The sequence below is a fragment of the Gossypium arboreum genome, chromosome 9 (genome assembly GCF_025698485.1).
Source record: "Gossypium arboreum isolate Shixiya-1 chromosome 9, ASM2569848v2, whole genome shotgun sequence".
Lineage (NCBI taxonomy): Eukaryota > Viridiplantae > Streptophyta > Magnoliopsida > Malvales > Malvaceae > Gossypium > Gossypium arboreum.
The window spans coordinates 84469925-84496415 of NC_069078.1; the positions used below are offsets into that span (position 1 = coordinate 84469925).

Genomic DNA, 26491 nt, shown 5'->3' on the forward strand with positions numbered 1-26491 from the left:
GATCTCTTTCAAAAAAATCCAAAGTTTCCCTTTTTATTTCTCTGCTAGGGCTTTGAGAGCCCAAGGTTGTCGTCATGGGTCATGGTGTCTCATTGTCGGCGACATCGCACAAGAATGATGATCTGAGGTAAGAAAATTTTCTTTTTTCTCTTTTTTTCTTTTACGTTTTTTAAGAAATATTCCTATTCCTTTTTTATACTATATGTTTATATATAGATGAATATAGAAAGAGTAGATTCGACTGAGATACAGAAACAAAAAAAAAACAATAGTCACCTTAGGCCATCAATTTCGACTTTCTGATGTTCTTGTGTTTTAACTAGCCACTGTTCTTTTATTTTTGCTTTTGTTGAAATTGATACATTTTTTAAAGCATCGAATACCCACCCTTTTACAATTCTGATTCAGGTTTTATGACCCTCTTTCAATCATTCTTTATTGTATCTGTCTCTTCTTGCAGGTATTGGGTCGGTGGAGCAGAGAGTGGGTGAACGGTGGGTGGGGCTGACAGAGGTGATGGTACAGAAGCGGCGGCAAAGGGGGGGAAAGCTAGGGTTTGTGATAGCTTTTTCTTTTGCATTTGGTTTAGGGTTTGGGCCATTCGGGTTTTGATGTAAATTAGGCTTTGGGTAGTTAAGATTTTGGGTTATTGGTTGGGTCTTGGGTCTGAAATGGGATTTGGGTGTGGGTCTTGGTTTATTGGGTAGGTTTGTTGATCTGTTTTGGCGTTTAATTTAGAGTTAACGGGCCAGTGGGTTTAATTGGGTTAAGTGTACAGTTGTAAAGCTGGGCCCGGGCAATTTGAGCTTCTACAGCTGCCCCTCTTTGCTCATTGTCGTGCAACGGGAATAGAGCAAAGACTTTCAAGGAAGACCAAATTTGCCCGGTCTTGCTGGGTCTTGACTTGCTTTGGAGTTCCTTTCTTCCAAGTAGTCTCGTTCTAATCCGCCATATCTTGTAGCTTTAGTTCAATCCACTGCAAATTTGGAGATATGTCTTGTAGCTTCAATCTACTCTAATGTAGCTTCAAGGATATGAGATTTGTGGCTTCGATCTGCTTCACTGTAACTTCAGAAAGATGAGACCTACAGCTTCAATCTGCTATTCTATCACTTCAGTGAGATGAGGTTTGTGGTCTTCTCTTCTATAACTTTAGAAAGGCAAGATCTGATATCCTCGATCAGCTTAACTGCATCTTTAAGGAGTCGAAACTTGCAACTTTGACCTGCTTCACTGCAACCTCAGGGAGGCCAAATCTGGTGTCTTCAATCAGCTCCAATCTTTATTCTTTACTCAGCATGTGATCCTAAGCTCAACTCATTTCTCGCAACATGAACTGACTCTTTTAAAACTAAACATTAAAAACAGAAATTGAAAGGCTCAACTCACCTCTCGCAATATGAGTTGATTTTTTTTTTGAAAAACAGAAATTAAAAGGCTCAACTCACCTCTCGCAATATGAGTTGATTTTTTTTGAAAAATAGAAATTAAAAAGCTCAACTCACCTCTCGCAATATGAGTTGGTTTTTTTTTTGAAAAACAGAAATTAAAAGGCTCAACTCACCTCTCGCAATATGAGTTGATTTTTTTGAAAGACAGAAATTAAAAAGCTCAACTCACCTCTGGAAATATGAGTTGATTTTTTTGAAAAATAGAAATTAAAAAGCTCAACTCACCTCTGGCAATATGAGTTGATTTTTTTGAAAAACAGAAATTAAAAGGCTCAACTCACCTCTCGCAATATGAGTTGGTTTTTGAAAAACTTAACTTGAAAAGCATATTTTGAAAATACCTCGACATGTGACCCGAGGCTCAACTCACCTCTCGCAATATGAGTTGATTTTTGAAAAATAGAAATTAAAAGGCTCAACTCACCTCTCGCAATATGAGTTGGTTTTTGAAAAACAGAAATTAAAAGGCTTAACTCACCTCTCGTAAAAACAGAAATTAAAAGGCTCAACTCACCTCTCGCAATATGAGTTGATTTTGAAAAATAGAAATTAAAAGGCTCAGCTCACCTCTCGTAATATGAGTTGATTTTTTTGAAAAACAGAAATTAAAAAGCTCAACTCACCTCTGGCAATATGAGTTGATTTTTTTGAAAAACAGAAATTAAAAGGCTCAACTCACCTCTCGTAATATGAGTTGATTTTTGAAAAACAAAAAAAAAGGCTCAACTCACCTCTCGCAATATGAGTTGATTTTTGAAAAGTAGAAATTAAAAACAGAATTTGAAAGACAAAATTTGAAAATACCTCGGCATGTGATCCTGAGGCTCAACTCATCTCTCGCAATATGAGTTGATTTTTTTGAAAAGCAGATTTTGAAAATACCTCAGCGTGTCCTGAGGCTCAACTCATCTCTCACAATATGAGTTGATTTTTGAAAACATGAATTAAAACAGAAATTGGAAATACCTTATCATGGCCAAGGCTCAACTCACCTCTCGCAATATGAGTTGATTTTTTGAAAAAACAGAAACTGAAAACAGAAATTGAAAATACCTCAGCGTGCCCCGAGGCTCAACTCACCTCTCGTTATATGAGTTGATTTTTGAAAAACAGAAATTGAAAGTACCTCAGCGTGTATTGAGGCTCAACTCACCTCTCACAATATGAGTTGATTTTTGAAAAACAGAAATTAAAAGGCTCAACTCACCTCTCGTAATATGAGTTGATTTTTGAAAAACAGAAATTGAAAGTACCTTAGCGTGTATTGAGGCTCAACTTATTTCTCGCAATATGAGTTGATTTTGGAAAAGTATAAATTGAAAAACAGAAATTGAAATTACCTCAGCGTGCCTCGAGGCTCAACTCACCTCCCGCAATATGAGTTGGTTTGAAAACAGAAATAAAAACATACCAAAACCTGTCATTTGGTAGAACTCAGGTGTCTTTTCCTTTGATTCAATGCAGCTATTATCATATCTTCTTGCTCTGCTAGAGTACCTGTATATGTCATGCATGATGTTATCATGATATGCACATGTGTCTTAAATGCCTTTATGCCTACATGATTATGCTATGCGCCTTAGGCATGTTTGTCGTATGTCCTTTTTCACCACGAGTTTTCATGATCTGCATTCATTGCTTTGACTCTTGACTTTCTCTTCAAGCTTTGTACCCGTCTTCAAACTTCACGAGTAATCTGTGTTTCTCAGATATCACTCTTTTGTCCCTAGTTGAACTTTGTCCTTGCTTTGAGGCTCTTGTATTTGTCAAATTTTCATTCAGGTAATGCTTAACATTTATTTTGTTTAGAGTATGTCATTTCACTATTTATCATGAGAATGAGCCACATAATAAGATGCATGAAAATAGTCAGGTAGGGACAAAAAAGGTACCTCATATTCATTTATTTCAAAGGTAACAAACAAAGAAAGTTAACCAAGAATAGTAAAAAGTGTCATAAAGAGAAAAGGGATCGCATTCAACGGATACAAATGCTCTAGATATTCAACACATGAACTCTTCCACGTTCCTTCATCTAGAATCTTTTCGAGCATGGCTTCTTGCGTAGAAGATTTCGAGCTTTCATAAATGCTTCAAATACTATAGTCTCGCTATTTGACCCACCATTCGAAATGCCTTGTTCTTTAAGCCCGGGTTTGCTTCATTAGAATGCCCTTTCGGGTTTTCATCCTAATATTTTGTGTTAATCAAGACACCCTTTTTGGGTTTTCACCTTGATCCCTTTTTTTTTTAAGATGCCCTTTTCGGGTTTTCATCTTGGTTTCCTTTTTCAAGCGTAATATTTCTTTACAGCATCTGAGTTCACTGGATTCGATAACTCCTTCCCATCCATCTCGGTGAGAATTAAAGCTCCGCCCGAGAATGCCTTCTTTATGACGTATGGACCTTCCCAATTTGGTGCCCATTTTCCTCGGAAGTCTTTTTGTATTGGGAGAATCTTTCTCAGCACGAGTTCTCCTTCGTGGAATTCTCTTAGCCGTACTTTCTTATCATGGGTCGCGATCATTCTCTTCTGGTACATCTATCCGTGACAAATTGCCTTTAAACGTTTTTCTTCGATGAGGTTTATCTGGTCATATCGAGCTCGAACCCATTCTGCTTCTTCTAGTTTTGATTCCATTAAGACTCGTAGAGAGGGGATCTTAACTTTGATAGGTAACACAGCTTCCATGCCATAAACCAGAGAGAAAGGAGTTGTTCCCGTAGATGTTCGCACAGATGTGCGATATGCATACAAAGCAAATGGTAGCTTCTCATGCCAGTCTTTATATGTCTCAGTCATTTTCCCAATAATCCTCTTAATATTCTTGTTGGCCGCTTCAACAGCTCCGTTCATTTTCGGGCGATAGGGTGATGAGTTATGATGCTTTATTTGGAATTGTTCACACACCTCCTTCGTCATCTTATTGTTCAGATTCAGTCTTTGTCACATTGGCAAACGAAGTGGCTTCTATCCATTTTATGAAGTAATCAATGACCACAAAAAAGAACCGGTGTCTATTAGAAGCTTTTGGGGAGATTGGCCCTATAACGTCCATGCCCCACATAGAAAAAGGCCACGGAGAAGTCATGACATGAAGGGGCGAAGGGGCTACATGAATCTTATCGCCATAAATTTGACATTTCTGGCATTTTCTTGCAAAACTAATGCAGTCGCTTTCCATCGCCAACCAGTAATAACCTAGTCTCATAATCTTCCTGGCCATAGTGAAACCATTGGCATGTGTCCCACAGATTCCCTAATGGACATCTTCAAGTATTTTTCTGGCTTCAACAGTATCCACGCATCTCAAGAGCACTTGATCTTTTCCTCTTTTATACAGGATATCCCCATCAAGAACAAATCCCGTTGCCATTCTCCTGATTGTTCTTTTGTCGTTCTCATTTGCTTGCTCGGGATACCTTTGATTCTTGATGTATTCTAAGATATCATGAGACCATGGCCGTGCATCTGGTTCTTTTTCAATGCTGAAACAATGCGCAGGGACTTCATATATGCTCATTTGAAGAGGCATTATTTCTGTTTCTCTGTTTGTTTTAAACATTGAAGCCAAAGTGGCCAGGACATCTGCTAACTGGTTTTCTTCTCGTGGAAAGTAATTGAAAGTTATTTCTTTGAATTCTTTAATCAACCCTGCCACGAGATCACTGTATTTGACTAATTTTGAATCCCTCACTTCCCAATCTCCACGGATCTGATAAATCACCAATGCTGAGTCTCCGTATACCTCTAAAGTTTGGATGTTTCGTTCAACTGCTGCATGAAGTCCCATAATACAGGCCTCATATTCCGCTATGTTATTGGTACAGAAGAAATTCAGCCTGGCAGTGAACGGATAATAGTTCCCTTCTGGTGATACTAAGACTGTTCCAATCCTATGCCCCAATGCATTCGATGCACCATCAAAGCTCATCTTCCATGACTTTTCTTTTGATGACTTACATTTTTTTTCTGTAATGCACATCAAGTCTTCATCTAGGAAATCAAATCTCAATGGCTCGTATTGTAACACCCCTTAACCCTAAACCATCACCAGATCAGGGTTACGGAGCATTATCGGACATATTCGACAACTTAGAAATAATTCATAAATAAATAACATTCATAGCATAGTTTAACTTTTAAGTCTTTATAATAGACCCTCGAGGCCCAAAATACGTATTAGGAGTGGAACGATTTTTTTTTTCAAAATTTCAGCAGCATTTCTGCTTATTTTGTATAAAACCCCCTGCAAGTTCAAACCAAAAACAACCAATACCATATATACTATATAAACTTTTGTACCATTTCATTAGTATAAACATTAAAAATACTAATTACCATTTTTTTTTACAACAAAAGTCTTGTAACATTCTGATGTGATCAAAACAACACCTTTGTACATGCCACTTTTAATTCAAAATATGGTACCTACTTATGAAGCTCTTGAGGATGTGAAGAGATGAAAGATCTTCTAGTCGACGCTACCTCTTCGAGTCTAACTGTACCTACGCGTTAAAATTAAACACGTTAAGCCGGTGAAGGCTTAGTAAGCACTACAAGAATAAATAGGCAAATAAATCCCATTTAAAATATTATAATCCATTTTGATCAATATATATTTATATGCATATAAGTTTCTTTAGTTGTATCTTATAATAACAAAATTTAATTTATTATTATATAAGTTATAAAACTTACCTTAGTACATTGATAATTCGCTTTGATTCACAACTTATAACTTTAGCCCAAAGTAGACTTAATAGAACACAATGGATATACGGAACAAATACAGAAGTGCATTATTATGCACAAACGAACAGAGAGCACTAAAGTGCTATACAGAGAGCACAGATGTGCTAAACAGAGAGCACTTAACGTGCTAATAATAGAACAGAGAGCACTAATGTGCTAATAATCAGAGAGCGCGCTAGAGTTCCTTAATGGCATGGCACTAATATCCTAGTAGTTCTAGATTCATCTATTTGGGCATTAAAACTGAATTTCATACATTTAAATACTTTACATAAATATCTCGAAAAAGATTTTTCATTTCTTCATCATTACAATTTAGTACATATTATACAATTTACAAATATCACATCTTTTTCACACATATACTTTTGTCACAACATTATTACTTAATGTTCAAACAATATAATTTCTTATATTCTCCAATTATAATTTTCTTTTCAAATTTCAAAATTCCATAATCTATTATTATTATTATTATTTATTTACTTATAAATTTAAATATATACATATATATTACATTTTATTTCTAAATAATTCTATACTACAATATAAACATCTAAATAAAATTAATTTAAAAAAATCTTGTAGTACTTACAACAAAAAGATTGAGATGATGTCTTCCTTCACTCCTTAGCCTTCCCTTTTCCTTTTTCTTCAATTAGGTCCTCTCCTTTCTTTTCTTTCTCTTCAATTTCATATAAAACATATAACATTTATATGTTAGAGAAAATAATTAAATGACTTTCCTATGCTATTAAAAAATAAACATGTATGATATAATAAATTCATCATTTCTTACATTAACTTACATTTCAATTTATTCCATAACTAAACTTATTTCCATTTCTATTACAATCTATGTTTTATTTTTATTTAAATTCTACTTATAACTTAGTTTAACTCCCAAATTTTCACTAATAAACCCCAATTTCAAACTTCTCATAATTTACTCCTTATTGCAATCTATTTCACAATTCAATCTTTTTTTCTCAATTCTAATTTGAATTTTCATAAGTTCAATCTCTAATTTATCCATAAATTCAACAATAACTATATAAAAAAATCTAATAACTCTCTAAATTTCAACATATACCTAATAGTATTTTGTTCTAGGATCATAAAACTCAATAATTACAAGAAAATGAATTAAATTGACTTACCAAATTGAATTTGAACCCTTGAAATCCCAAATTTTCTTTTTTTCTTTTTTCTTTCGCCCTTTTTCTCTATTTCGTCCCTGCTATTCTGTTTTTTTTCTATTCTGTTTCTTTACTTTTCTCATGTTTTATATATTATATTATATATAATATAATAATATAATATATTATATATTAATACTTAAATATTAAGTTAATATAATATATAATATATATTTTATGTAAAAAATATCTTAGATTTTTTTTTCTTTCAACATTAAACCGCCTCATTTAATAATAAGGGCATATTTGCCTATTTAGTCCTTTTATTTTCTTTAATCTATAATTAAACTTTCACACTTATTTCAATCTAATCCTTTTTCCTAATTACTTCTAATTAAGTCAAATTCACCTAATCAAAACCTAATTAAACACACAACTAACTTCGTAAATATTTGTAATAAATATTTACGAATCCAATTTATCAGAACGGAGTCCCGAGAATGTATTTTTTTCTTTTTTTACTCTTTTTAACAATTTAACTATATAATCAATAAAATTTTCCTATCAAAATTTTCATGCAGTATTCCTATCGTAATATAGACTATGCCTCAATATTAAAATAAATTTTCTTTCTAGATCGGATTTGTGGTCACGAAACCACTATTCCGATTTTTACTGAAAATGGGCCATTACCTCCGTTGTTTGAGTTGCTAAGAAGTCAACTATTGCGCTCCCTTTTATCGACTTTTGGCTCACATAGACGATGTCATATTCTGATAATAAGATCTGCCATCGTGTCATTCTTCCTGAGAGTGCAGGTGATTCCATCATGTACTTTATTGGGTCCAACTTTGAAATTAGCCATGTCGTATAATACAGCATATATTGCCTGAGTCTCCGAGCTACCCAAACCAGAGCGCAACAGTATTTTTCTATGGACGAATACTTTGCCTCATATTCAGTGAACTTTTTGCTGAGGTAGTAGATCGCCTTTTCTTTCTTTCCTGACTCGTCATGTTGCTCCAATACGCAACCCGTTGAATTCTCGAACACAGTTAAATACAATATCAATGGTCTTCCCGGCATTGGCGGTACTAGTACTGGAAGACTAGACAAATACTGTTTTATCTTGTCAAAAGCCACTTGGCATTCCTCGTTCCATTTTCCAGGATTATGTTTTCGGAGGAGTCAAAAAATTGGGTCGCACTGGTTAGTGAGTTGAGCAATGAACCGAGCGATGTAGTTCAACCTTCCTAAAAATCCTCTGACTTCTTTTTGTGTGCGCGGAGGTGGTAACTCTTGAATGGCTTTTATTTTATGTGGATCAACTTCAATGCCTCTTTCGCTGACGATAAAGCCCAGCAATTTTCCCTAGGTAACCCCAAACGTACATTTGGCTGGATTGAGCTTTAGCTGGAACTTTCTCAGTCTGTCGAACAACTTTTTCAAGTTCATTACATGCTCTTCTTCCCCTCGAGATTTAGCAATCATATTGTCGACATAGACCTCTATTTCTTTATGCATCATGTCATGGAATAATGTCACCATAGCCCTCTGATATGTTGCCCCAGCATTCTTTAATCCGAACGGCATCACCTTGTAGCAGAATGTTCCCCACATTGTTATGAAAGTAGTTTTCTCCATATCCTCGGGGGCCATCTTGATCTGATTATACCCCGAGAATCCATCCATGAAAGAAAACAATGAATGCTTTGCTGTGTTATCCACCAACGTATCAATGTATGGCAAGGGAAAATTATCTTTAGGACTTGCTCGATTCAGGTCACGATAATCCACGGACATTCGTACTTTGCCGTCTTTCTTTGGTACCAGGACTATGTTAGCCACCCACTCTGGATATTTAGAGGCTTGTAGGAAACCAGCATCGAATTGCTTCTTGACTTCCTCTTTTATTTTCAACAACATCTCAGGTCTTATCCGTCTTAGCTTTTGTTGAATAGGTTTGCATTCTGGCTTTAATGGGAGTTTATGGACTACTACATCTTCATCCAATCCTGGCATGTCTTAATATGACCATGCAAATACATCTTTGTACTCGAGGAGTAAAGCAATCAAATTATGCCTAGTATCCTCTGAAATAGAGGTCCCAATCTTCACTTCTTGCTTCTTTTCTTCAGTTCCCAAATTTATTGTTTCAACAGATTCTTGATGAGGCAAAATCTGTTTATCCTCTTGCTCTACCATTCTTAGCAAGTCAGAGGACGAGACATAGTCTTCAGCACTTTCTTCGACTTCAAATTCTCCTAAACAAATAGCCTTCTCAAAATCAATTTCAGGACTCATAACGGGTTTGTTCATGCTGTTGATATCTGAGCACCTGAAAATTGAATGGAAAAGGAAACTATAGAGGGGCATCCAAGTATTGGAACTAACAAATGAAATACTAGGGCATGGTGTGAGGCAAATGTATAGATAGACTATGAAATGGGAACATGATTATGAAATTAGTGATAATGCGAAAGATCGTGACAAAATGCATATTCATTGATATTCATTTAAATGATAAAGAGCGAATGCAAGCTCTTACAAAAGAATTCTATTATATCTAAGGACACAATAGAGGGTTAATGTTTGAGCATTACTTTGAAGACTTTTAAACTACAAGAAGGTCCTCGGCAGTCCAATTGTTCAACATGAAACCAGAAGGACAAGAGCGTATCGTTGAAACATCTTTAATTGCCTCACTTCCTTTGTCAATGACATTTATACTGACATTCTGAAGACCCCTTTCAATTAATAACAGCGTGCTTTCTATATTATCCTGTCCGGGGTATATCATCCCTGCAGATGTAAATGTTTTTGACAAAAGAGGGTACGTTATTGGCTCCCATTCTATTTCTCGGCCTAAGGTTCTTGCGATCCCTCTTTCTTGATCCTTCTTCCATTATTTTCTTTTTTGACGTATGTCTGGCTGGAACCCCAAATCGTATCAGGCCTTGTGGTATACTGGCTTTAGAGCCCTGACTATTCCTTGCAGATATCTCCCTAGACCTTTTCTCGCTCGAGCTCCCCTTCTTACAGTCAGTTTGACACCTATCTTAGTATTTCTTGACAGTTTTGGTGCGAGAATTCTGTTTCCCTCAGCGACGAATGTGGCATTGACAAATTTAAGAGATCGGAAGGAATATTCTAAAGCATCTTCACTCACTTCAATGTATGGTGCGTCGGTAGAAATATATCCTACAATTTCTTCTTCTCCCTCGACGATAACCAAACAGCCATCCATGATGAATTTCACCTTTTGATGGAGGGATGATGGGACTGCTCCAGCAGAATGGATCCAAGGTCTTCCCAAGAGACAATTGTATGATGGTGTAATGTCCATGACTTGAAATTCAACATTGTATATGTAGGGACCCACTTCTAGACGGATCTCGATTTTTCCAATAACTTCTCGTCTTGTTCCATCGAATGCCCTTACTGTAGAATGGCAGGGCCTTAGATAGGACAAATCCATCGGAATCCTGGAAAGTGTGGCCAAAGGCATGACATTGAGTGCCGATCCATTGTCGTTGAGCACGTTCGGTATTATATAGCCCTTACAACGGGTTGTGATATACAATGCTTTCACCGAGCCTCTACCATTGGGCGGTATTCCATCATCACTAAAAGAAATGAAATTATCCGCATTCAAGTTGTTCACCCACCTATCCAGTTTTTCAACGGATATATTGTTTGCCATATAAGCTTGATTTAACACATTCAGCAGAGCGTTCCGGTGTGGTTCTGAATTCAACAGTAGAGATAATACCGAGATTCGCGCTGGCTGCTTACTCAATTATTCTACCACGTTGTACTCACTGTGCTTGATAAATTTTAAGAACTCCTGTGCCTCTTCCTCGTCTACAAGCTTTTTAGCTTCTTGTTCAGGCACAGTTTCATGCTCATCTTCAGTCACGTGTATCGGTGCTTTTTTTTTCTGTTTCAAGTCACTGTTCTTCTTCATTGGTTCGACCTCTTTCGAATAACATCTCCCACTACGAGTGAAATGACCTACTTCCTCAACACTTCCAGTCATGGCTTTGGGTTTTTCATCTTCAGGTGTGACGATATTGACGTCGTATTTTCATGGTACTGCTTTATTGTCCTTGTAGGGGAAAAGGGATGGTACCTCGATTATCACTTTTGGTTTCACCGGATCCTTCTTCGCGTCGTAATAAATTATTAACGTCGGTGGGCGCTATACAGAAAACCTGACGATTGATGGTCAGAGGCGTATATTTCTCCTCCATCGGCCTCTTCCCCTTTATAAAAGATCTTAATCCCTTTATTATCCAACATGTTTTGCAGTAATATCCTGAACTCCTCGCAGGACTGAATGTCATGTCCTTCAAAACCATGGAATTCGCAAAAACTTTGACCTTTTTCATTTCTTCCTTCGAATATTCTATTAAGATGACAGAGCAACCCCTCTTCAATTAGCACCTCCCAGATTTTCTGCAGAGGTGTTCTTATTTCAGAAACCCATCTTCTACTTTGTCGTTTGTCCTCCTCTCCCACTGTGCTCACATTCCCTTCGACGTGATTTGGGAATGGGTTTCCGGACGTACCGCCAGTGCCATCAAATTGCAGAATGCCCACATCGATGAGTTCTTGAACTCTCCTTTTGAAGGCAAGGCAGTTTTCCATAGAGTGCCCCTGGTTTCCGGCATGATATCCACAACTAGTATTTGGATCGTACCATTTCGGGTATGGAGGTTTTAGGGGTGCCATGTAATGGGGAGATATTAATTGTTTCTCCAGGAGTTTTGGGTACAGTTTCCCATACGACATAGGAATAGGGGAGAATTGCGGTCTCTCGGGATTGGGTCTTGTTGGTCTTGGTTCATTTCTGGGTTGGTTTTGAGCGGGTAGAGTGTTTTATGGAAATGTACTGACGGGCCTTTAGTTGTTCATGGCGTATACAGGGTAGGAATGAGGTGATGCTTGGTTGTAAGGGGTCTGAGAAGGATAATAAAAATTCGGAGGAGGATAATTTCGAGGTCGGGGTTGGTTTGGATATGGATTAGGGGTATAACAGCTTCCCATTCCTACCATATGGGCTTTTGGTTCTTTCTTCTTCATGGGTGCTGCCCTTTTTGAACTTTCTGAACCTTTCATCCTCCCACTTTTGATGGCATTCTCTATAAGCTCACTGGATATTACAATATTCACAAAGTCCTTCGTGGCACTTCTCACTAGTTTGTCATAAAATGGCGCTTTCAAAGTGTTGATGAAGAGAACGGTTATCTCCGTTTTTGTTAATAGAGGTTTCACTTGGGCCGAGACGTCCCTCCATCTTTGCGCATACTGTCTAAAAGTTTTTGATGACTTTTTCTCCATCATTTACAAAGTCATCCAGTCTAGCACCATATCCGATACATGCTTGTACTGCTCACAGAATGCTGATGCCAAGTCCTTTCAGGATCAGATCTTTTCCCTACTAAGCTGGTTATACCACCGAAGAGCCGATCCTACTAGACTATCTTGAAAGCAATGTATGAGTAGCTTATCTTCGTTCACATAACCCGTCATTTTCCGGTAAAACATTACAAGATGTGCTTTTGGACACCTTGTCCTATCGTACTTTTCAAAATCAGGCACCTTGAACTTCGGAGGCAGAACCAGATCGGGCACCAAACTAAGCTCTTTGGCACTTAGTGCAGAGAAGGCTTCAGTACCCTCTATTGCTTTAAGTCTTTCCTCTAAGCTCCTATACTTCTCTTGAGCCTCGTGGTCAACGGTTTTTAACTTGGCTATTTCTGCTGGATCGTCCAAATCTGGAACGAGTGGATCAGCAGGACTAACCCCCGAGTTTAATACAAACATTCCTTACCCTATGTGAGCAGGTGGCACCGCCCGTTGCTCTAGGTCTATGGGTCCCCCTTGAGTGTACCCTCTCTGTGTTGCGTGGGTGTGTGGCAGAGTGAATCCTAGGGGATAGAGCGGATCTTGACTGTGATTAACTCTTGACCGAGGTTCCTCGACGTTAGAGGTCTGCATGGGTCCCTTTCCCTTAACTAAAGCTGACATCATTTCCATTATCTTGGCCATTTGATCCTTCTGTTCGAGTGATTCTTCTTGAGATCTCACCATTAAATCTCTTGTCTCTTGCTGCGACTTGGCCAACTGCTATTGTAATTTTCTTTGGACTCTTTTCATTCTTTCGATTCTTTCATTGAATTCAGCCTCTATTGCTCTAGCTTGTCGACACGTTCTATACGAATGACGTGGTTCCAGTCTCGTGGTATTACAACTGCGAATTGTATGTTTTAATCTCAGCGAACGATTATGGGATATGCAATGAATGAATGAATAAATGAATGAATGCATAAATGTCAAATGAATGTTAGTCATGAAAGAAATGCAAGAAGTTGGTGTTGATTTCAAGATAGCCCCTATTTAGGCATTTCATTCATCAAAAGAGTTTATTACAAAACATTTTGTCATTTTCGATTCAGCTATTACACAAACTTCCTAGCTACATCGCCATATTTCTTTACTCGTGCAAAGAACTCTGATATGTTTGATCTTCGACTTGGAGGGAATTGGCAAATGAGAATTTCAGCTTCTTCCGATAATTGTACCACATGCATGGCTACCCCACGAACTTCATTGATCAAATAGCTAAGTTGCATTTCTTTTTCTTGGAGACCCTCTTCGTAAGCAGGAACGTCTCTATCATACTGACTATTTTTTTCTTCCAAAGCCTTCAAGAGAGTATCAAGCTGTTGTTGACGATTTTGCAGTATATCTTCTAACTCTCGTATCCTCTCTTTTAGTTATTGACGTTTAGATCGACTAGTCATTACCTCGGCAGACATAGCTTCATATTCGGTGTTCTTCTTCCTTAGCTCCATCTTAGCCTGCACAGCCTTTTCCTCCTCTTTTTTCGCTTCTCCTTTCCAAAATTCCATCCCTCCTTTAATGTTGCTTATTTCTTCCTTCCATTCTGCCGACGACTTGCCCAGCCCACTATTCTTTATTGTGCTTCTTAACTTTTTTTTTCCAAATGAAGATCTCTTAAGTCATTTCTTACGACTTCAGCCTCATTTTGTACTTTCTCGGTTCTGGATCTTTCAATCTGAACGTCGATCTTCAATTGGTAATTTTCCTCTTGAAGAGCACTAAGGTCCCGAGACATCTTGGCCTTTTCTCGTTCAAATTCTTGTCTTGCCATTTCTAGCTCAGACGGTATTTCCTCCGAGAAAGGATTCTGGACGGTGTAGTTCGTTGACGAGATTTGCTGACTATTCACCCGTTGCTTTTTCCAGACATCGTAATCTTGGGTAAGGGTATCAGTATATAAGGCTAATTCCATGAGATGAATTTTCTTTCAAGACTTTGCAGTGTCTCGGATCCTCTTTATATACCCTTCACCCGCGAAAGTGAACTCGGACTGTGTTAATCCTCTAGTTACGGGTATGAATTGTTGTAAAGAAAATTACCTTTGGACTAATAGCAGAGCATATCCAACTTCTCCCCATAACCCGAGTAGTGGTACCCAATCTTGATCTCTGACCTTGTGTAGCAGAACCGAAGGGCAAATCCACGGTACTCTCCACGTTATATCCTCGGCGCGAAGGTTCTGAAAAATTTAGACCTAATGCTGTTCAGTGACTTCTTTTGGTCATTCTTTCTTGAGATAAGCTTCCAACGGGGCAAATGTTTTTGAAAACATATGGAACGGTGTGCACTCTACTTTCCAGAAATGGCTCAAAATCCAAACATTTAGTAACTGCGCACATCCGATAAAGCGTCCTTTCCCCATTTTCCTACAACTATTTAAGGATCTGAAGGTCTCGGCTAGGATAGTCGGAACAGGGTTGATTTATTGTTTTAATTTTTTGAAGAAATCCACCACCGTAACTTCTATGTGTCTAAGGACTTTCGGGAAGATGATCAAACTGTAAATGGCCAAAGCAAATAGATTTACTTTTTTCAACATGTAGGGATGGATCAGAACTAATTCTAGTAGGGAAGACCATGGAATGCAAATGGTTTCATTCTTCTTCTTTATCTGTTTTTCGGCCCATGCGTCAGTCATGTCTGTCAATCTCACTAACTTTTTCTTGAAGGTCATCAGCTTAGGCTCCTTCACATATACTTTATAGAATTATGCATTTTCAACACGAAGCAAAGCAACGTACTCCTCTATAGTCGGAGTCATGTCTTCTTGATTGAAAGTAAAACATTGGTAGGCCGGATCCCAAAATCTGATCATGGCTTGAATCAATCACTCATCTATGTTGACAGCAATCAAGTTGGCTATGTCCCCATATCTTTCAGTGAAGATACCCCTAGTGTCCGAGTCCCACTGATTCCAAACCCGAACCAAATCTTCAAGATTATTCTGGCGAACATTCACGGTTACGTGCTCGGGCAGATTGGTAATACATCTCTCCACTAGACTATCCTCTTTTTCTTTCTGAGTTTTTAGAGACCAGTCCCGAACCACGGTATTTTTCTCGGTTGTTTGTATAATTGACTCTTCCATTAGAAACCTATTTTTTGGCAACCAATCTCTAGTCAACACTTTCCTAATATGATGCCTATAATGCATGATGCAAAATAAGAACACATACAAGTATCTTGGTTAGTACAACAAATATGAATTAAGGAAAATCAAAATAGAAAGTGTAAATGTCAAAGAAATAAAAGGGAAGAGGCGTTTCTCTCATGTATTTATTTTGGTGACCATTAACGGACGGAGGTTCGGCATGGCTCTAGTTAGGTGGCTCGTACGGTTCACTATATGCGGTTTCGGTTCTAGATAGGTACTCGAATTGTCCGTACTGTCATCTACTAAAATTAATACGAAGCCTCGGTCATAGCCCATCAAAGGCTCACGAGTTCAATTCGAGGGATTACATTTACTTATGCCTATGCGAAGGGACAAGTTAACTCACGAAAGCATAAGTCATATGTAACCCGAAAGTATTCATTAGCCTGTGCAGAGGGACGAGTTAACTCACGAAGGCGTAGCATTTACTTTCACTTAAACGGACGGAGCCCGGGTATAGAGCTCATGTTATGCAAGAATGCACGTGCACGGTGTGTGGGGAGAAACTCACAAACCTTTACGTTTTATTTAAAAATTAAATCAAAACTAAAACCATAAAAATTTAAAGCTTTAAAACAACCAGACAAAACAAGTTAGAAGAATATATACAACACGATGCAAATGCATAATTTTTTAAAAACACAATTTTAGGATCACGACTAAATATTAATTTGAACAAGGAACTTTGAAAAATTTGACAACACGAGTTTAGTTCCAGACACGACTCTCAAAAAGGGTCCCCGGTGGATTCGCCAGCTGTAGCGAAGTAAAAATTTTGCTTTCGGTCGCTAATTGTGGCGATTTACTGAAAACTTGAAAACTGAAGTTTGATTTTAAAATAAAGAGGGGAGTCGCCACCGATCCTTTTTATAGGTGTGATCGGACACCTAATAAATTTATTTTTAAAACAAAAAGGAGGCTGAGTTTAGGTCTACGTCAAAATCCAGAGAAAAAGTAGGGTTCGGGAGTCGGTTACGCGCGAGGAAGGTATTAGCACCCTCGCGACGCCCAAAATTGGTATCTTATAAACATGTGTTGTCTTGATTTCCAAAAATACGAATTCAATGTAACGTTTAATCTTGTTCCGACCAAAACACGAGAACTTTTAATTTTTATGCTTTTGAGAAGGACATACCATCTTAACACGAGTCACTTGATATTCACCCAACATAGCGATGAAATAGATGGCATAGTGTTTATATCGGTACGTTGCCTTGCGTATTGAAATAAATAAAAACACGAATAAACATTTTAAAATAATGAACAATGAGGTAATATATAAAAATGGGCAGGAAACGAACGATAATAGTTAGGAATACATCAAGGCACATAATACATACGGCAATCATATTAAAGGCAATGACCATACACACAATATTAAATGTAACAATAGTATCAAATACGAGATATAAAACAATAAATATATATAATAATGATAATGATATTAACAATATGTATGCCAAAATATTTATACATATATAAATGGTAATAGTGTCGGAATATACTATACATAATATTTGAAATATATACATGATGTAAAAAAATAAATCTTGAAAGATATATGTACATGGTATAGTTGTGAAAACATACATATACATATTAGAGATAATGTTATAAAACAATTATTAATAATATTGCATAAACATATACATATATATATATTAAAGATATATATATATATATATATGTATATATAAAATTATTTACAATTTATACATATATTAAAAATGATGATAAAACTATTAATAAATACGTACATGTGCATCTATATAAAGATAATAATAACATGGAAAATAAAGGTGATAATGATATAGTAGTAGTAATAGTAATAAAAAATAATAGAATAATGATAATAATAGCAAAACTATCTAATTTATCAGTAAAAGAGCTAAATAATGAAAACAGATTGAATTGAATTCGAAACAGAAAATCTGGGGTAGATTTGAAAATTAATAAATGAGAAAAGGACTAAATTGAACGTCCAGGCAACGAAGAGGAACCAAAGCGGATAATAAACCCCTCTTTTAAATCGCATAGTATCAAGCAGGACTCAATTGGAATCTAAACGCAAGTTCGGGACAAATTTAAAACTTTAAAAAACTTAATTGTAAGATAATGAAAAAGCAGGAGGACTGCGCAAGCAAATACCCCAAATAGAAGAAACACGCGGATCTTAATGCTCGCGGATCGGGTCCTCGGGTTTGGGCGTGAAACGATGCCGTTTAAGCATATATGAATAATGGCCAAAACGGTGCCGTTTTATACACTTATTTAAATCAAAAATTTTCTTAAAAATCATTTCTACTGATCTCCTTCAAAAAAAATCCAAAGTTTCCCTTTTTATTTCTCTGCTAGGGCTTTGAGAGCCCAAGGTAATCGTTGCCAGTTCGCCGTGTCTTCGCCGTCGGCGACCGTTGCGCACGACGGTCGGAGGTAAGAAAATTTTCTTTTTTCTCCTTTTTTCTTTTACGTTTTTTAAGAAATATTCCTATTCCTTTGTTTATACTATATGTTTATATATAGATGAATATAGAAAGAGTAGATTCGACTGAGATATAGAAACGAAAAAAAAATAGTGACCTTAAGCCTTCAATTTCGACTTTCTGATGTTCTTGTGTTTTAACTAGCCACTGTTCTTTTATTTTTGCTTTTGTTGAAATTGTTACATTTTTTTAAAGCATCGAATACCCCCCCTTTTACAATTCTGATTCGGGTTTTATAACCCTCTTTCAATCATTCTTTATTGTATTTGTCTCTTCTTACAGGTATTAGGGCGGTGGAGCAGAGAGTGGGTGAATGGTGGGTGGGGCTGACAGAGGTGATGGGACAGAAGCGGCGGCAAAGGGGGGGAAAGCTAGGGTTTGTGATAGCTTTTTCTTTTGCATTTGGTTTAGGGTTTAGGCCATTCAGGTTTTGATATAAATTGGGCTTTGGGTAGTTAAGATTTTGGGTTATTGGTTGGGTCTTGGGTCTGAAATGGGATTTGGGTGTGGGTCTTGGTTTATTGGGTAGGTTTGTTGATCTGTTTTGGGGTTTAATTTAGAGTTAACGGGCCAGTGGGTTTAATTGGGTTAAGTGTACAGTTGTAAAGCTGGGCCCGAGCAATTTGGGCTTCTACAGGCATAATCGACTTTTTGGAGAAAGCTGATTATGAGGATGGTAGACCAATGAGCCATGAACTCCTTGCTGTTTTATTAATCGGGCTCTTCATTGCGGGTCGTGAAACTACATCTCGAGCGGCTATATGGGCCACTATCTATCTCCATAATCATCCCCATCTGTTGCACAAGGCCAAGGTGAAATGGGATTTTGGTCTTTTACCCAAAACAACTCATCTGTTTTAACTTTTTTATTGGATTTCAAATTCCAATTTTTCAGGAAGAGAAAGAGGAAATCGTGAAAAGAAGACCTTCTTCCCAGAAAGGTTTAACCTTCACCGAAATTAAACAAATGAAATATCTATCCAAGGTTAGAATTAAGATTTATATGTTCATCAATCATTTCCACTTGCAAATATGAAATCACTGTTGTATAACTTTTTAGGTGATTGATGAGACACTACGAATACGCACCAATATTTTTTTAATCTTTCGAGAAGCAAAAAATGAAACTTATCTCAATGGTTAGTTTCTCTATAATTTCACCATATCCACTCTACGTGTTTAATTACTCATTTTCCTGTCTTCTCCTGCCTCACAACCAGTTTTAGAGTTGCTTTTAATATGTTTTTTAAAGGCTACCAGATACCACAAGGCTGGAAAGTGTTGGTATGGACAAGTGCAGTTCATATGGACCCTGAAATTTATCCCAACCCAAAAGAATTCCTTCTTTCAAGATGGAATATAAGTAAAATGGTGAAATAATGACCTCGTACCATGGCATTGTAATGACTATGCTTTTTTTTTTAAAATGTTTCCAGGATTTTATACCCAAAGCAGGGGCTTTTCTACCCTTTTCAACAGGAAGTAGTACCTGTCCTAGAGCTGATCTGGCCAAACTTGAAGTCACCATTTTCCTTCATTATTTCCTGCTCAACTATAAGTGAGTTTGGCTTAATTTCTTTTCAAGTAATGCACATTTTAGGTCATTGTGTAAGTTAAAATCTTTTACTTTCATAATATGCAGGCTTGTACAACTTAATCCAGGAGGTCCTGTTAATTATTTCCCTTCACTAGATCCAGTTGACAACTGTCCTGCCAAAATCATTAAGATCCGTTGATTATGCTTTAGTACTTCAGTTCATAATAAAAAGGTTCTCAGCTTCGAATTTCCAATTTTAGTGTAGCTAACACAGTCTATGCAATAAAAAAGACAAACATGTGTTCTGTTCTAGGTGCCAATTTTAAAATTCTGGTCTTACTCAAAGGATTATTGTTAAATTTATTAAAGTTTTGTTATTTTTAAAATCTGATTTGGTAAATATATTATCATGTGTAAATTGTAAAGCCATGTCAACTTATTATTCCACATGCAGTCAACCCTCTTTTTAACGGGAAAGGATTGTATGAAACAGTGACGCCATGTCATCTTTATCCCTTTTCCAATAGTTTTATGCCACATCAGTGTTTTCATCCTGAAAAAAATCAAATCCAAATTAAAATCCTGAAATTCAAGATAAAATTAATGATGTTGCATAAAACTATTGGAAAGGGGCAATATCTCTGTTTCATACAATCATTTCTCTTCTATAACAGCCACTCACTATAACAATATTTCACTATAATAGTCAAGTTTTTTGGAGAACCGATTTTTTTTATGTTTTATTTTAATTCTCTATAATAGATTTTCGCTTTATAACAACAATATCCATAGTTAAGGAGTACATTCTTTATTAAATTAGTTCTTTATAACAAAATATTGTCTGAATTTTTAAATAAAATTATAGCTATTTCATATAAGTAACCCCATTAATTATCATTTATTAAATGAAAATGATTTTAATTAAAATATTATTTCAATAAAATGACTAAATTTCATGTAAAAAATCTATTAATCATATTTTATTAAATGAAAATGATCTTCAATGACTGAAATTAAATATATTAATTCAATAAACCTATTAAGCTCCCTAATTAAATATTCTACTATAAATTTAGAATATCATAAACTTAGATTACTTAAATTTAATTACTCGTGATAAATTATTTAATTTAAATAACTCATATTGGTTAATTGAACTTGTTAGATTTATGAACTTTATATTAATCGTGTAATGTAATGTAAATAAAAGATACATAAAATCAATAACGCATGCACCTGCTATACATCTTTTAAAATTTGTTGATTTGATTCTCATTTTCTTTCTTTTATGAACCTAATTCCCAATTTCTTTATTTGGTGGAAATTCATTATATGAATTTTATGGTAAGTTTACAACAGTTATCTTTCTATAATAATGTTGTCATAGGTGTATAGCAGCCAGCTCTCTATAATAGACAAAATCTAAGTAAACAAATAGGACTGTATTACTCATTAAAAATCCAATCAATAGACTAACAGCTCTCATTTGCATTAAGATCGAAATTTCAAAATCGGAAAAGTATAGTGACTTAGAATAATCAAATTAGATAATATGAACTAAATCTACAATTGTATGCATAGTATATAACTAGTAGAATTAAATAAAAGGACTTGCCAATCTTTCTAAATCAAATAAAATAGGTGTATGATAAGATAATCCACTTTCTTTATTATCTTACTTTATTCTTACTTTTCTTATTATTTTATTGTTTTTGTCTTCTAATTTGAATTTTGAATTTAATAAAGAAAGGGTTTATTATAAATTGTCGAAATATTCGATTCGTTAGAATCCGATCCAAGAACAAGGATTATTTGTAAAAATAGGATTTTTGGGAGATATAGAAAGATGCAAAACTCTATATTTTTATTCTATTTTTCTCTATTTAAATTATATATATATACGCAATAGAGGAAGATAAAATTCGTTTTATTTGTCTCTCTAATTTTAAATTTTATTTCCCATAAGGAAAAATTCAATTTTATCTTGTTGTTAGAGGTTTACTCATTAGTAATATTGGATAATAATAATTATTCACATAATTTGTTTTTCAACAATTTCATTTTTGTCATAAAGTCAAAGCCCAGTAGGTAATTCAATTTAACTACTACATTTTAGTCAAAAACAAAATTGAAAAATTAAAAACTATATAAAATTAAAATTAATCACATTAAAAATATAAAAATTAAATCCACAATTTAAAAAAAAAAACTTTAACCCCATGTAATGCAATTTCCTAAAAGCAATACAAGAAAAACACAATGATATGCTACCAAACTCCTACAAGATTTAATTTGGAAAGTCATTTTTAAAGTACAATGTTGATGTAATAGGAAAGATATATATATATATATATATATATATATATATATATATTGTAAGTGAATGAGATAATAAATAGGAGAAGGGTTAATATGTATAAAGCAAATTGTAAAGATGGAAGCAGGAGAGTGAAGAAAAGTTATTTAATTCATCTTCAAACTATTTCTTATGGGGATCAAAGTTGTAGAACCATTTCCACAAATCATAGATTCCAAAAATCCCATAAAGAAGGAAAGACTAAAAAAACAAAACCTAAAATCAAACCCAGGCCTAGCTATGTACCACCTGAGTTTCCTTGCCATCCTTCAACTGGTAAGTGGACATTAGGCTGCATATTGGGTGGCAAATTGAAGAAAGGCAACCCACCTGGGACAGCACCGTCATCGGTAAACATGTTACCACCATTGTTTCCACCGCCGCCGCCGCTTTGCATCTGCATTTGGTCATCATCCTCTTCCAAAGGGAGTCTCTCATAGGCCACATTTGTAAACGACGATGCTATGAGAATAACAGGTCCAGCCGCCATCAGTTCCCCAACCACATTTCCCCCAACAACCTGACCTTGCCCGCCGGCCAAAAAGATTGTCAAACTGGTGGCGCCTGGAGGAGCTGGCGGCGGCAAAAACGAACCCGAAAGTGATAATATTTCGAATCTGCCATGAAGGGTAACAACAGCTCCAGCCGCAGCTGGTTGCCTAATGCCGACGTTGGTCACCGTACCGCTCCCGCTCAGTATACACACTCCCCTTTGCCTTCTCCGAGCGTAGTTGGCAACACAGTCGAACACATCGCAGCCGCTCCCAACTTCCAGTAAGTGAGCCCGGAGCGTGTTTGCACTCTCCCTAGTGACGATGACCGGAGGCTTGGGCTTGTTTTTAGAACCTGGAGGACGACCCCTGGGCCTACGGGCTATAACAAGGTCACCCGAGTGCGAACCGTTGACTAAATCCAGAGCTTGGTGGGAACCATCATCATCTTGGCCGTGACGATTGTTTGAAATTTCGTAATCTTCAGGTTCAGGTTGGTGATGGAGGTGAAGGTCGGGTCTTTGAAGATGTTGAACGTAGCGAGAAGCAGCAGTGCCTAAATCAAGACCCGCCATGCGAGAGCAACAAGGGACAGCCGTAAACAAGGGAAAATAATGGATTAAAAATAGTTTTTTTTTCTTAAAGAAATTATATATAATAAATCGAGAGTTAGATTAAAGGGAAGGGCCTGTTTGGGGGCTCGAAGAAATTAGGAGAGAAATTAGGTTTTAGTGCTTTTTTTATATTATTTTCAAAGGGAAGGAAACAAGAAGGAAGAGAGGGAGGGGGGACGAAGTCCGAAAGGTTGCAATCATTTTCTTATCATTAAAGTTTAAATAATATGAAAACCAAAAATAGGTTGGATTCAAGGTGCGAAATCACAAAATATTTCGGGTACGAAATTAATTATAAAAATGATAAATTATATTTTTATAATTTTTAAAAAATTAAATTTTTTATTATTTTTAAAGAAAATTAAATTGTAATTTTTCATTACTAACTTAAAATTTTAAAAAATTTAAAAGAGGTAAATAACAAAATTTCTATTTTAGGCAGGGATCACCTACCAGCTAGCAACCCCTGTGCGAATCATACTCTCATCTTTTTGGGGCGTGGACTTAAATAATACATGGAGATATCTTTTAACTACAAATTTTACCAATTTTATTTGCCAGAAAATAATTAATTCTTTTATGAAATTTTCAAATGAAAACTTCTTTGTGTGTACCCATAATATTTAGATAAAAAGTAACTCTAATCGAGTAAAAATATTATACTAATAATAATTTTTAAATTTAATATTTTATTTAAATATATAATAATTATTAATATGATTTTTCATTTTAATTTTCAATTTTAATAAGATTATTAAATATTAAATAATATTTATAAATATATTGATTATAATTTATAAATACTTAGTGATAATTTTTTATAATATAAAATATATATTTAAATAATATAAATAAAATTATTTATTTAAATCTTATTTAACTTGATTTAACATTTCTAGTTTTAATGTGTGATTATCTATTTTATATGTGTAACTTCAAAGCTAAGTTTTAATCGGGTATTGATTATTATTAATCTTATACAAAATATTATATTTATTATAATATAAATTTCAATTGTCAAATAGTAATGCTTCGATAATATTTTATAATAAATATAATTATAATGCCTTTGCTTCATAGAATACATCTTTGAAAACTAATTTCAAAAGAAATAAGCTTGGTGTAAAAAAAACCCTCAAATTTTTTCAAGAAAAGCAATTAAACTCTTTTTCTTTTTCTACTCAATTGAGCACTTGAACTTTCAAAATACATAAAAAAAGGCTCTCAAACTTCTTAAAAAAAACAATTAAGCCCCTGCTTATTTTTTCTACTCAATTGAGTACTTGAGCTTTCAAAATGCATCAAAAGACCCTCAAAATTTTTCAAAAAATAATTAAGCCTTACTCTTATTAAAAATTAGAAAAAATTATAAAAATAATAAATTTTAGAAAATTTATTAAAATTTATTAAAATTATAAATTTTTAATAAAAATAGTAAAAAGTAAAAATTTATAAAATTTTATAAAAATCATAAAAAATTAATGACCCATAGTTTTTTTTCCAATTAAAATCATCATGTGTCGCAAAGACAACATGACATGTAATAAAAATGATAAAAGAAATAAAAATCAATAAAGTTATAGAAAAATTATAAAATGCTTCTTTTGGTACCATAATTTTTATAATTTTTTACTGAAATATATATTTCTTTACATTTTGTATAATTTTCTTATAACTTTATAAAATTTTATAATTTTTTATATATCTATATATTTTATGATTTTTATAAAATTTTACAATTTTTATATTCTTTTACGATTTTTATTTTTTTCTAATTTTTAATAAAAACATGGGATTAATTGTTTTTTTCTTTTTTGGAAAAAATTTGAGAGTCTTTTATACATTTTGAAAGTTCAAGTAGCCAAATGAGTCCAAAAAAAGTACGGACTTAATTGCTTTTTCTAAAAATTTTGAGGTGTTTTTGCCCTTAAACCAAAAATATATGTTATTTTTCTCAAAACTAGATATTTATATAAAATTATTTCTTAAATTCTATACAATCATTTGATTTAGTGTTACCATCAATTGTGTTTTATTTAGGATCAATGAAAATTTATATGGGAATATTGGATAATTTTTTTACTCTTATAATGAGTTAGTATGTATAAAGAAAACAACTTTATTACATATTAACTCCCTCGCATTTATAATCTTAATTTTAATCTTTACATCTTTTGTCAATTTGATTCTTATTCGTTTTTTGATTTAGACTTGATCATTAACCTTTTAAAAGGAGTCAAACTATTTTTTTAACTGAAATACTAATTAAAACATTAATTTTTAATGATGTTAGTGTGACAACCCACATGACAGTTCATGTGTATTTCATGCTAATATGGCACTATTTATTTTATATGTCACATCCACAAATAATTTAATAATTAGAAAAAATATTAAAAAATAAAAAAGTTCATAAATTTTCAAAAAATTAACATGAAATACACGTAAATTGTCATCAAAGTTGTCATGTTTAAACAACAATTTGACTCTTCTCGAAAGGTTGATGGTCAAATTTGAGTCTTTTTAAAAAGTTAAGGATCAAATTTAACTGAAAAAAATTTAAGTGTCAAATTGACAGAAAATATAAACATTAAGGGCTAAGTTTATTATTATACCTTTTATCCTTTTAGTCTATTTCTTATCCATCTTTGATGGTTATAGATTAGACTATGGATGGAAATTTGATTAGAATTAAACTCCTACTTTTAAGAAGACTTATCCTAATTAGTAAATTAGACAATAATTATCTTTTACTCCAACAAATAAATAATAATTATTGTGATTTAATCATTAATTTCAACAAATGAAACCTTTAAAGCTTGACAAAGATTGAAGCTTGATTTGGTTCTCATCATGCATAATTTCAATGTGTCGATTTTTTCCTACATTTATTTTGCATTTCAATGGTCATATGTCAGCTCTATCTAAATTTTGTTTGCTTTTAATTTTTTTATGCTAAATTGATTTTGACTATAGTCATATATTATTTGTAAAAGCAATTTTAATTTGTATTAATTTTGAAAGCGAACATTTAAAAATAATTAATCACGATAATTAATTTTTTTGTTAATTATATATAAAATTTTATTAAAATGATAACA

At 34.5% G+C, this 26491-nt stretch overlaps 2 protein-coding genes across 2 annotated transcripts; one reads left to right on the forward strand and one right to left on the reverse strand.

Annotated features, from left to right (window-relative positions):
* The first annotated feature begins 12429 nt into the window (after positions 1-12429).
* On the forward strand, positions 12430-20128 carry LOC108456484 (beta-amyrin 11-oxidase-like). The gene is made up of 7 exons (XM_053018649.1): positions 12430-12547; positions 18675-18768; positions 18853-18917; positions 19030-19205; positions 19288-19377; positions 19829-19950; positions 20035-20128. The coding sequence occupies exons 1-7, from the start codon at positions 12430-12432 to the stop codon at positions 20126-20128; spliced, it is 759 nt and encodes a 252-aa protein (XP_052874609.1).
* A 2250-nt stretch (positions 20129-22378) lies between these two features.
* Positions 22379-23597, reverse strand: LOC108455976 (AT-hook motif nuclear-localized protein 23-like). The gene has a single exon (XM_017754561.2). It carries the CDS (start codon positions 23349-23351, stop codon positions 22524-22526), a length of 828 nt encoding a protein of 275 aa, XP_017610050.2. The 5' UTR covers positions 23352-23597; the 3' UTR covers positions 22379-22523.
* Positions 23598-26491: the final 2894 nt, after the last annotated feature.

Coding starts and splice junctions, on each gene's coding strand:
- LOC108456484 (XM_053018649.1), top strand. CDS start 12,430: ATGGGTGCTGCCCTTTTTGAACTTTCTGAACCTTTCATCCTCCCACTT. Junction 18,918..19,029: donor TGTGGGTCTTGGTTTATTGG/GTAGGTTTGTTG, acceptor GGGCTTCTACAG/GCATAATCGACTTTTTGGAG. Junction 19,206..19,287: donor ATCTGTTGCACAAGGCCAAG/GTGAAATGGGAT, acceptor CCAATTTTTCAG/GAAGAGAAAGAGGAAATCGT.
- LOC108455976 (XM_017754561.2), bottom strand. CDS start 23,351: ATGGCGGGTCTTGATTTAGGCACTGCTGCTTCTCGCTACGTTCAACAT.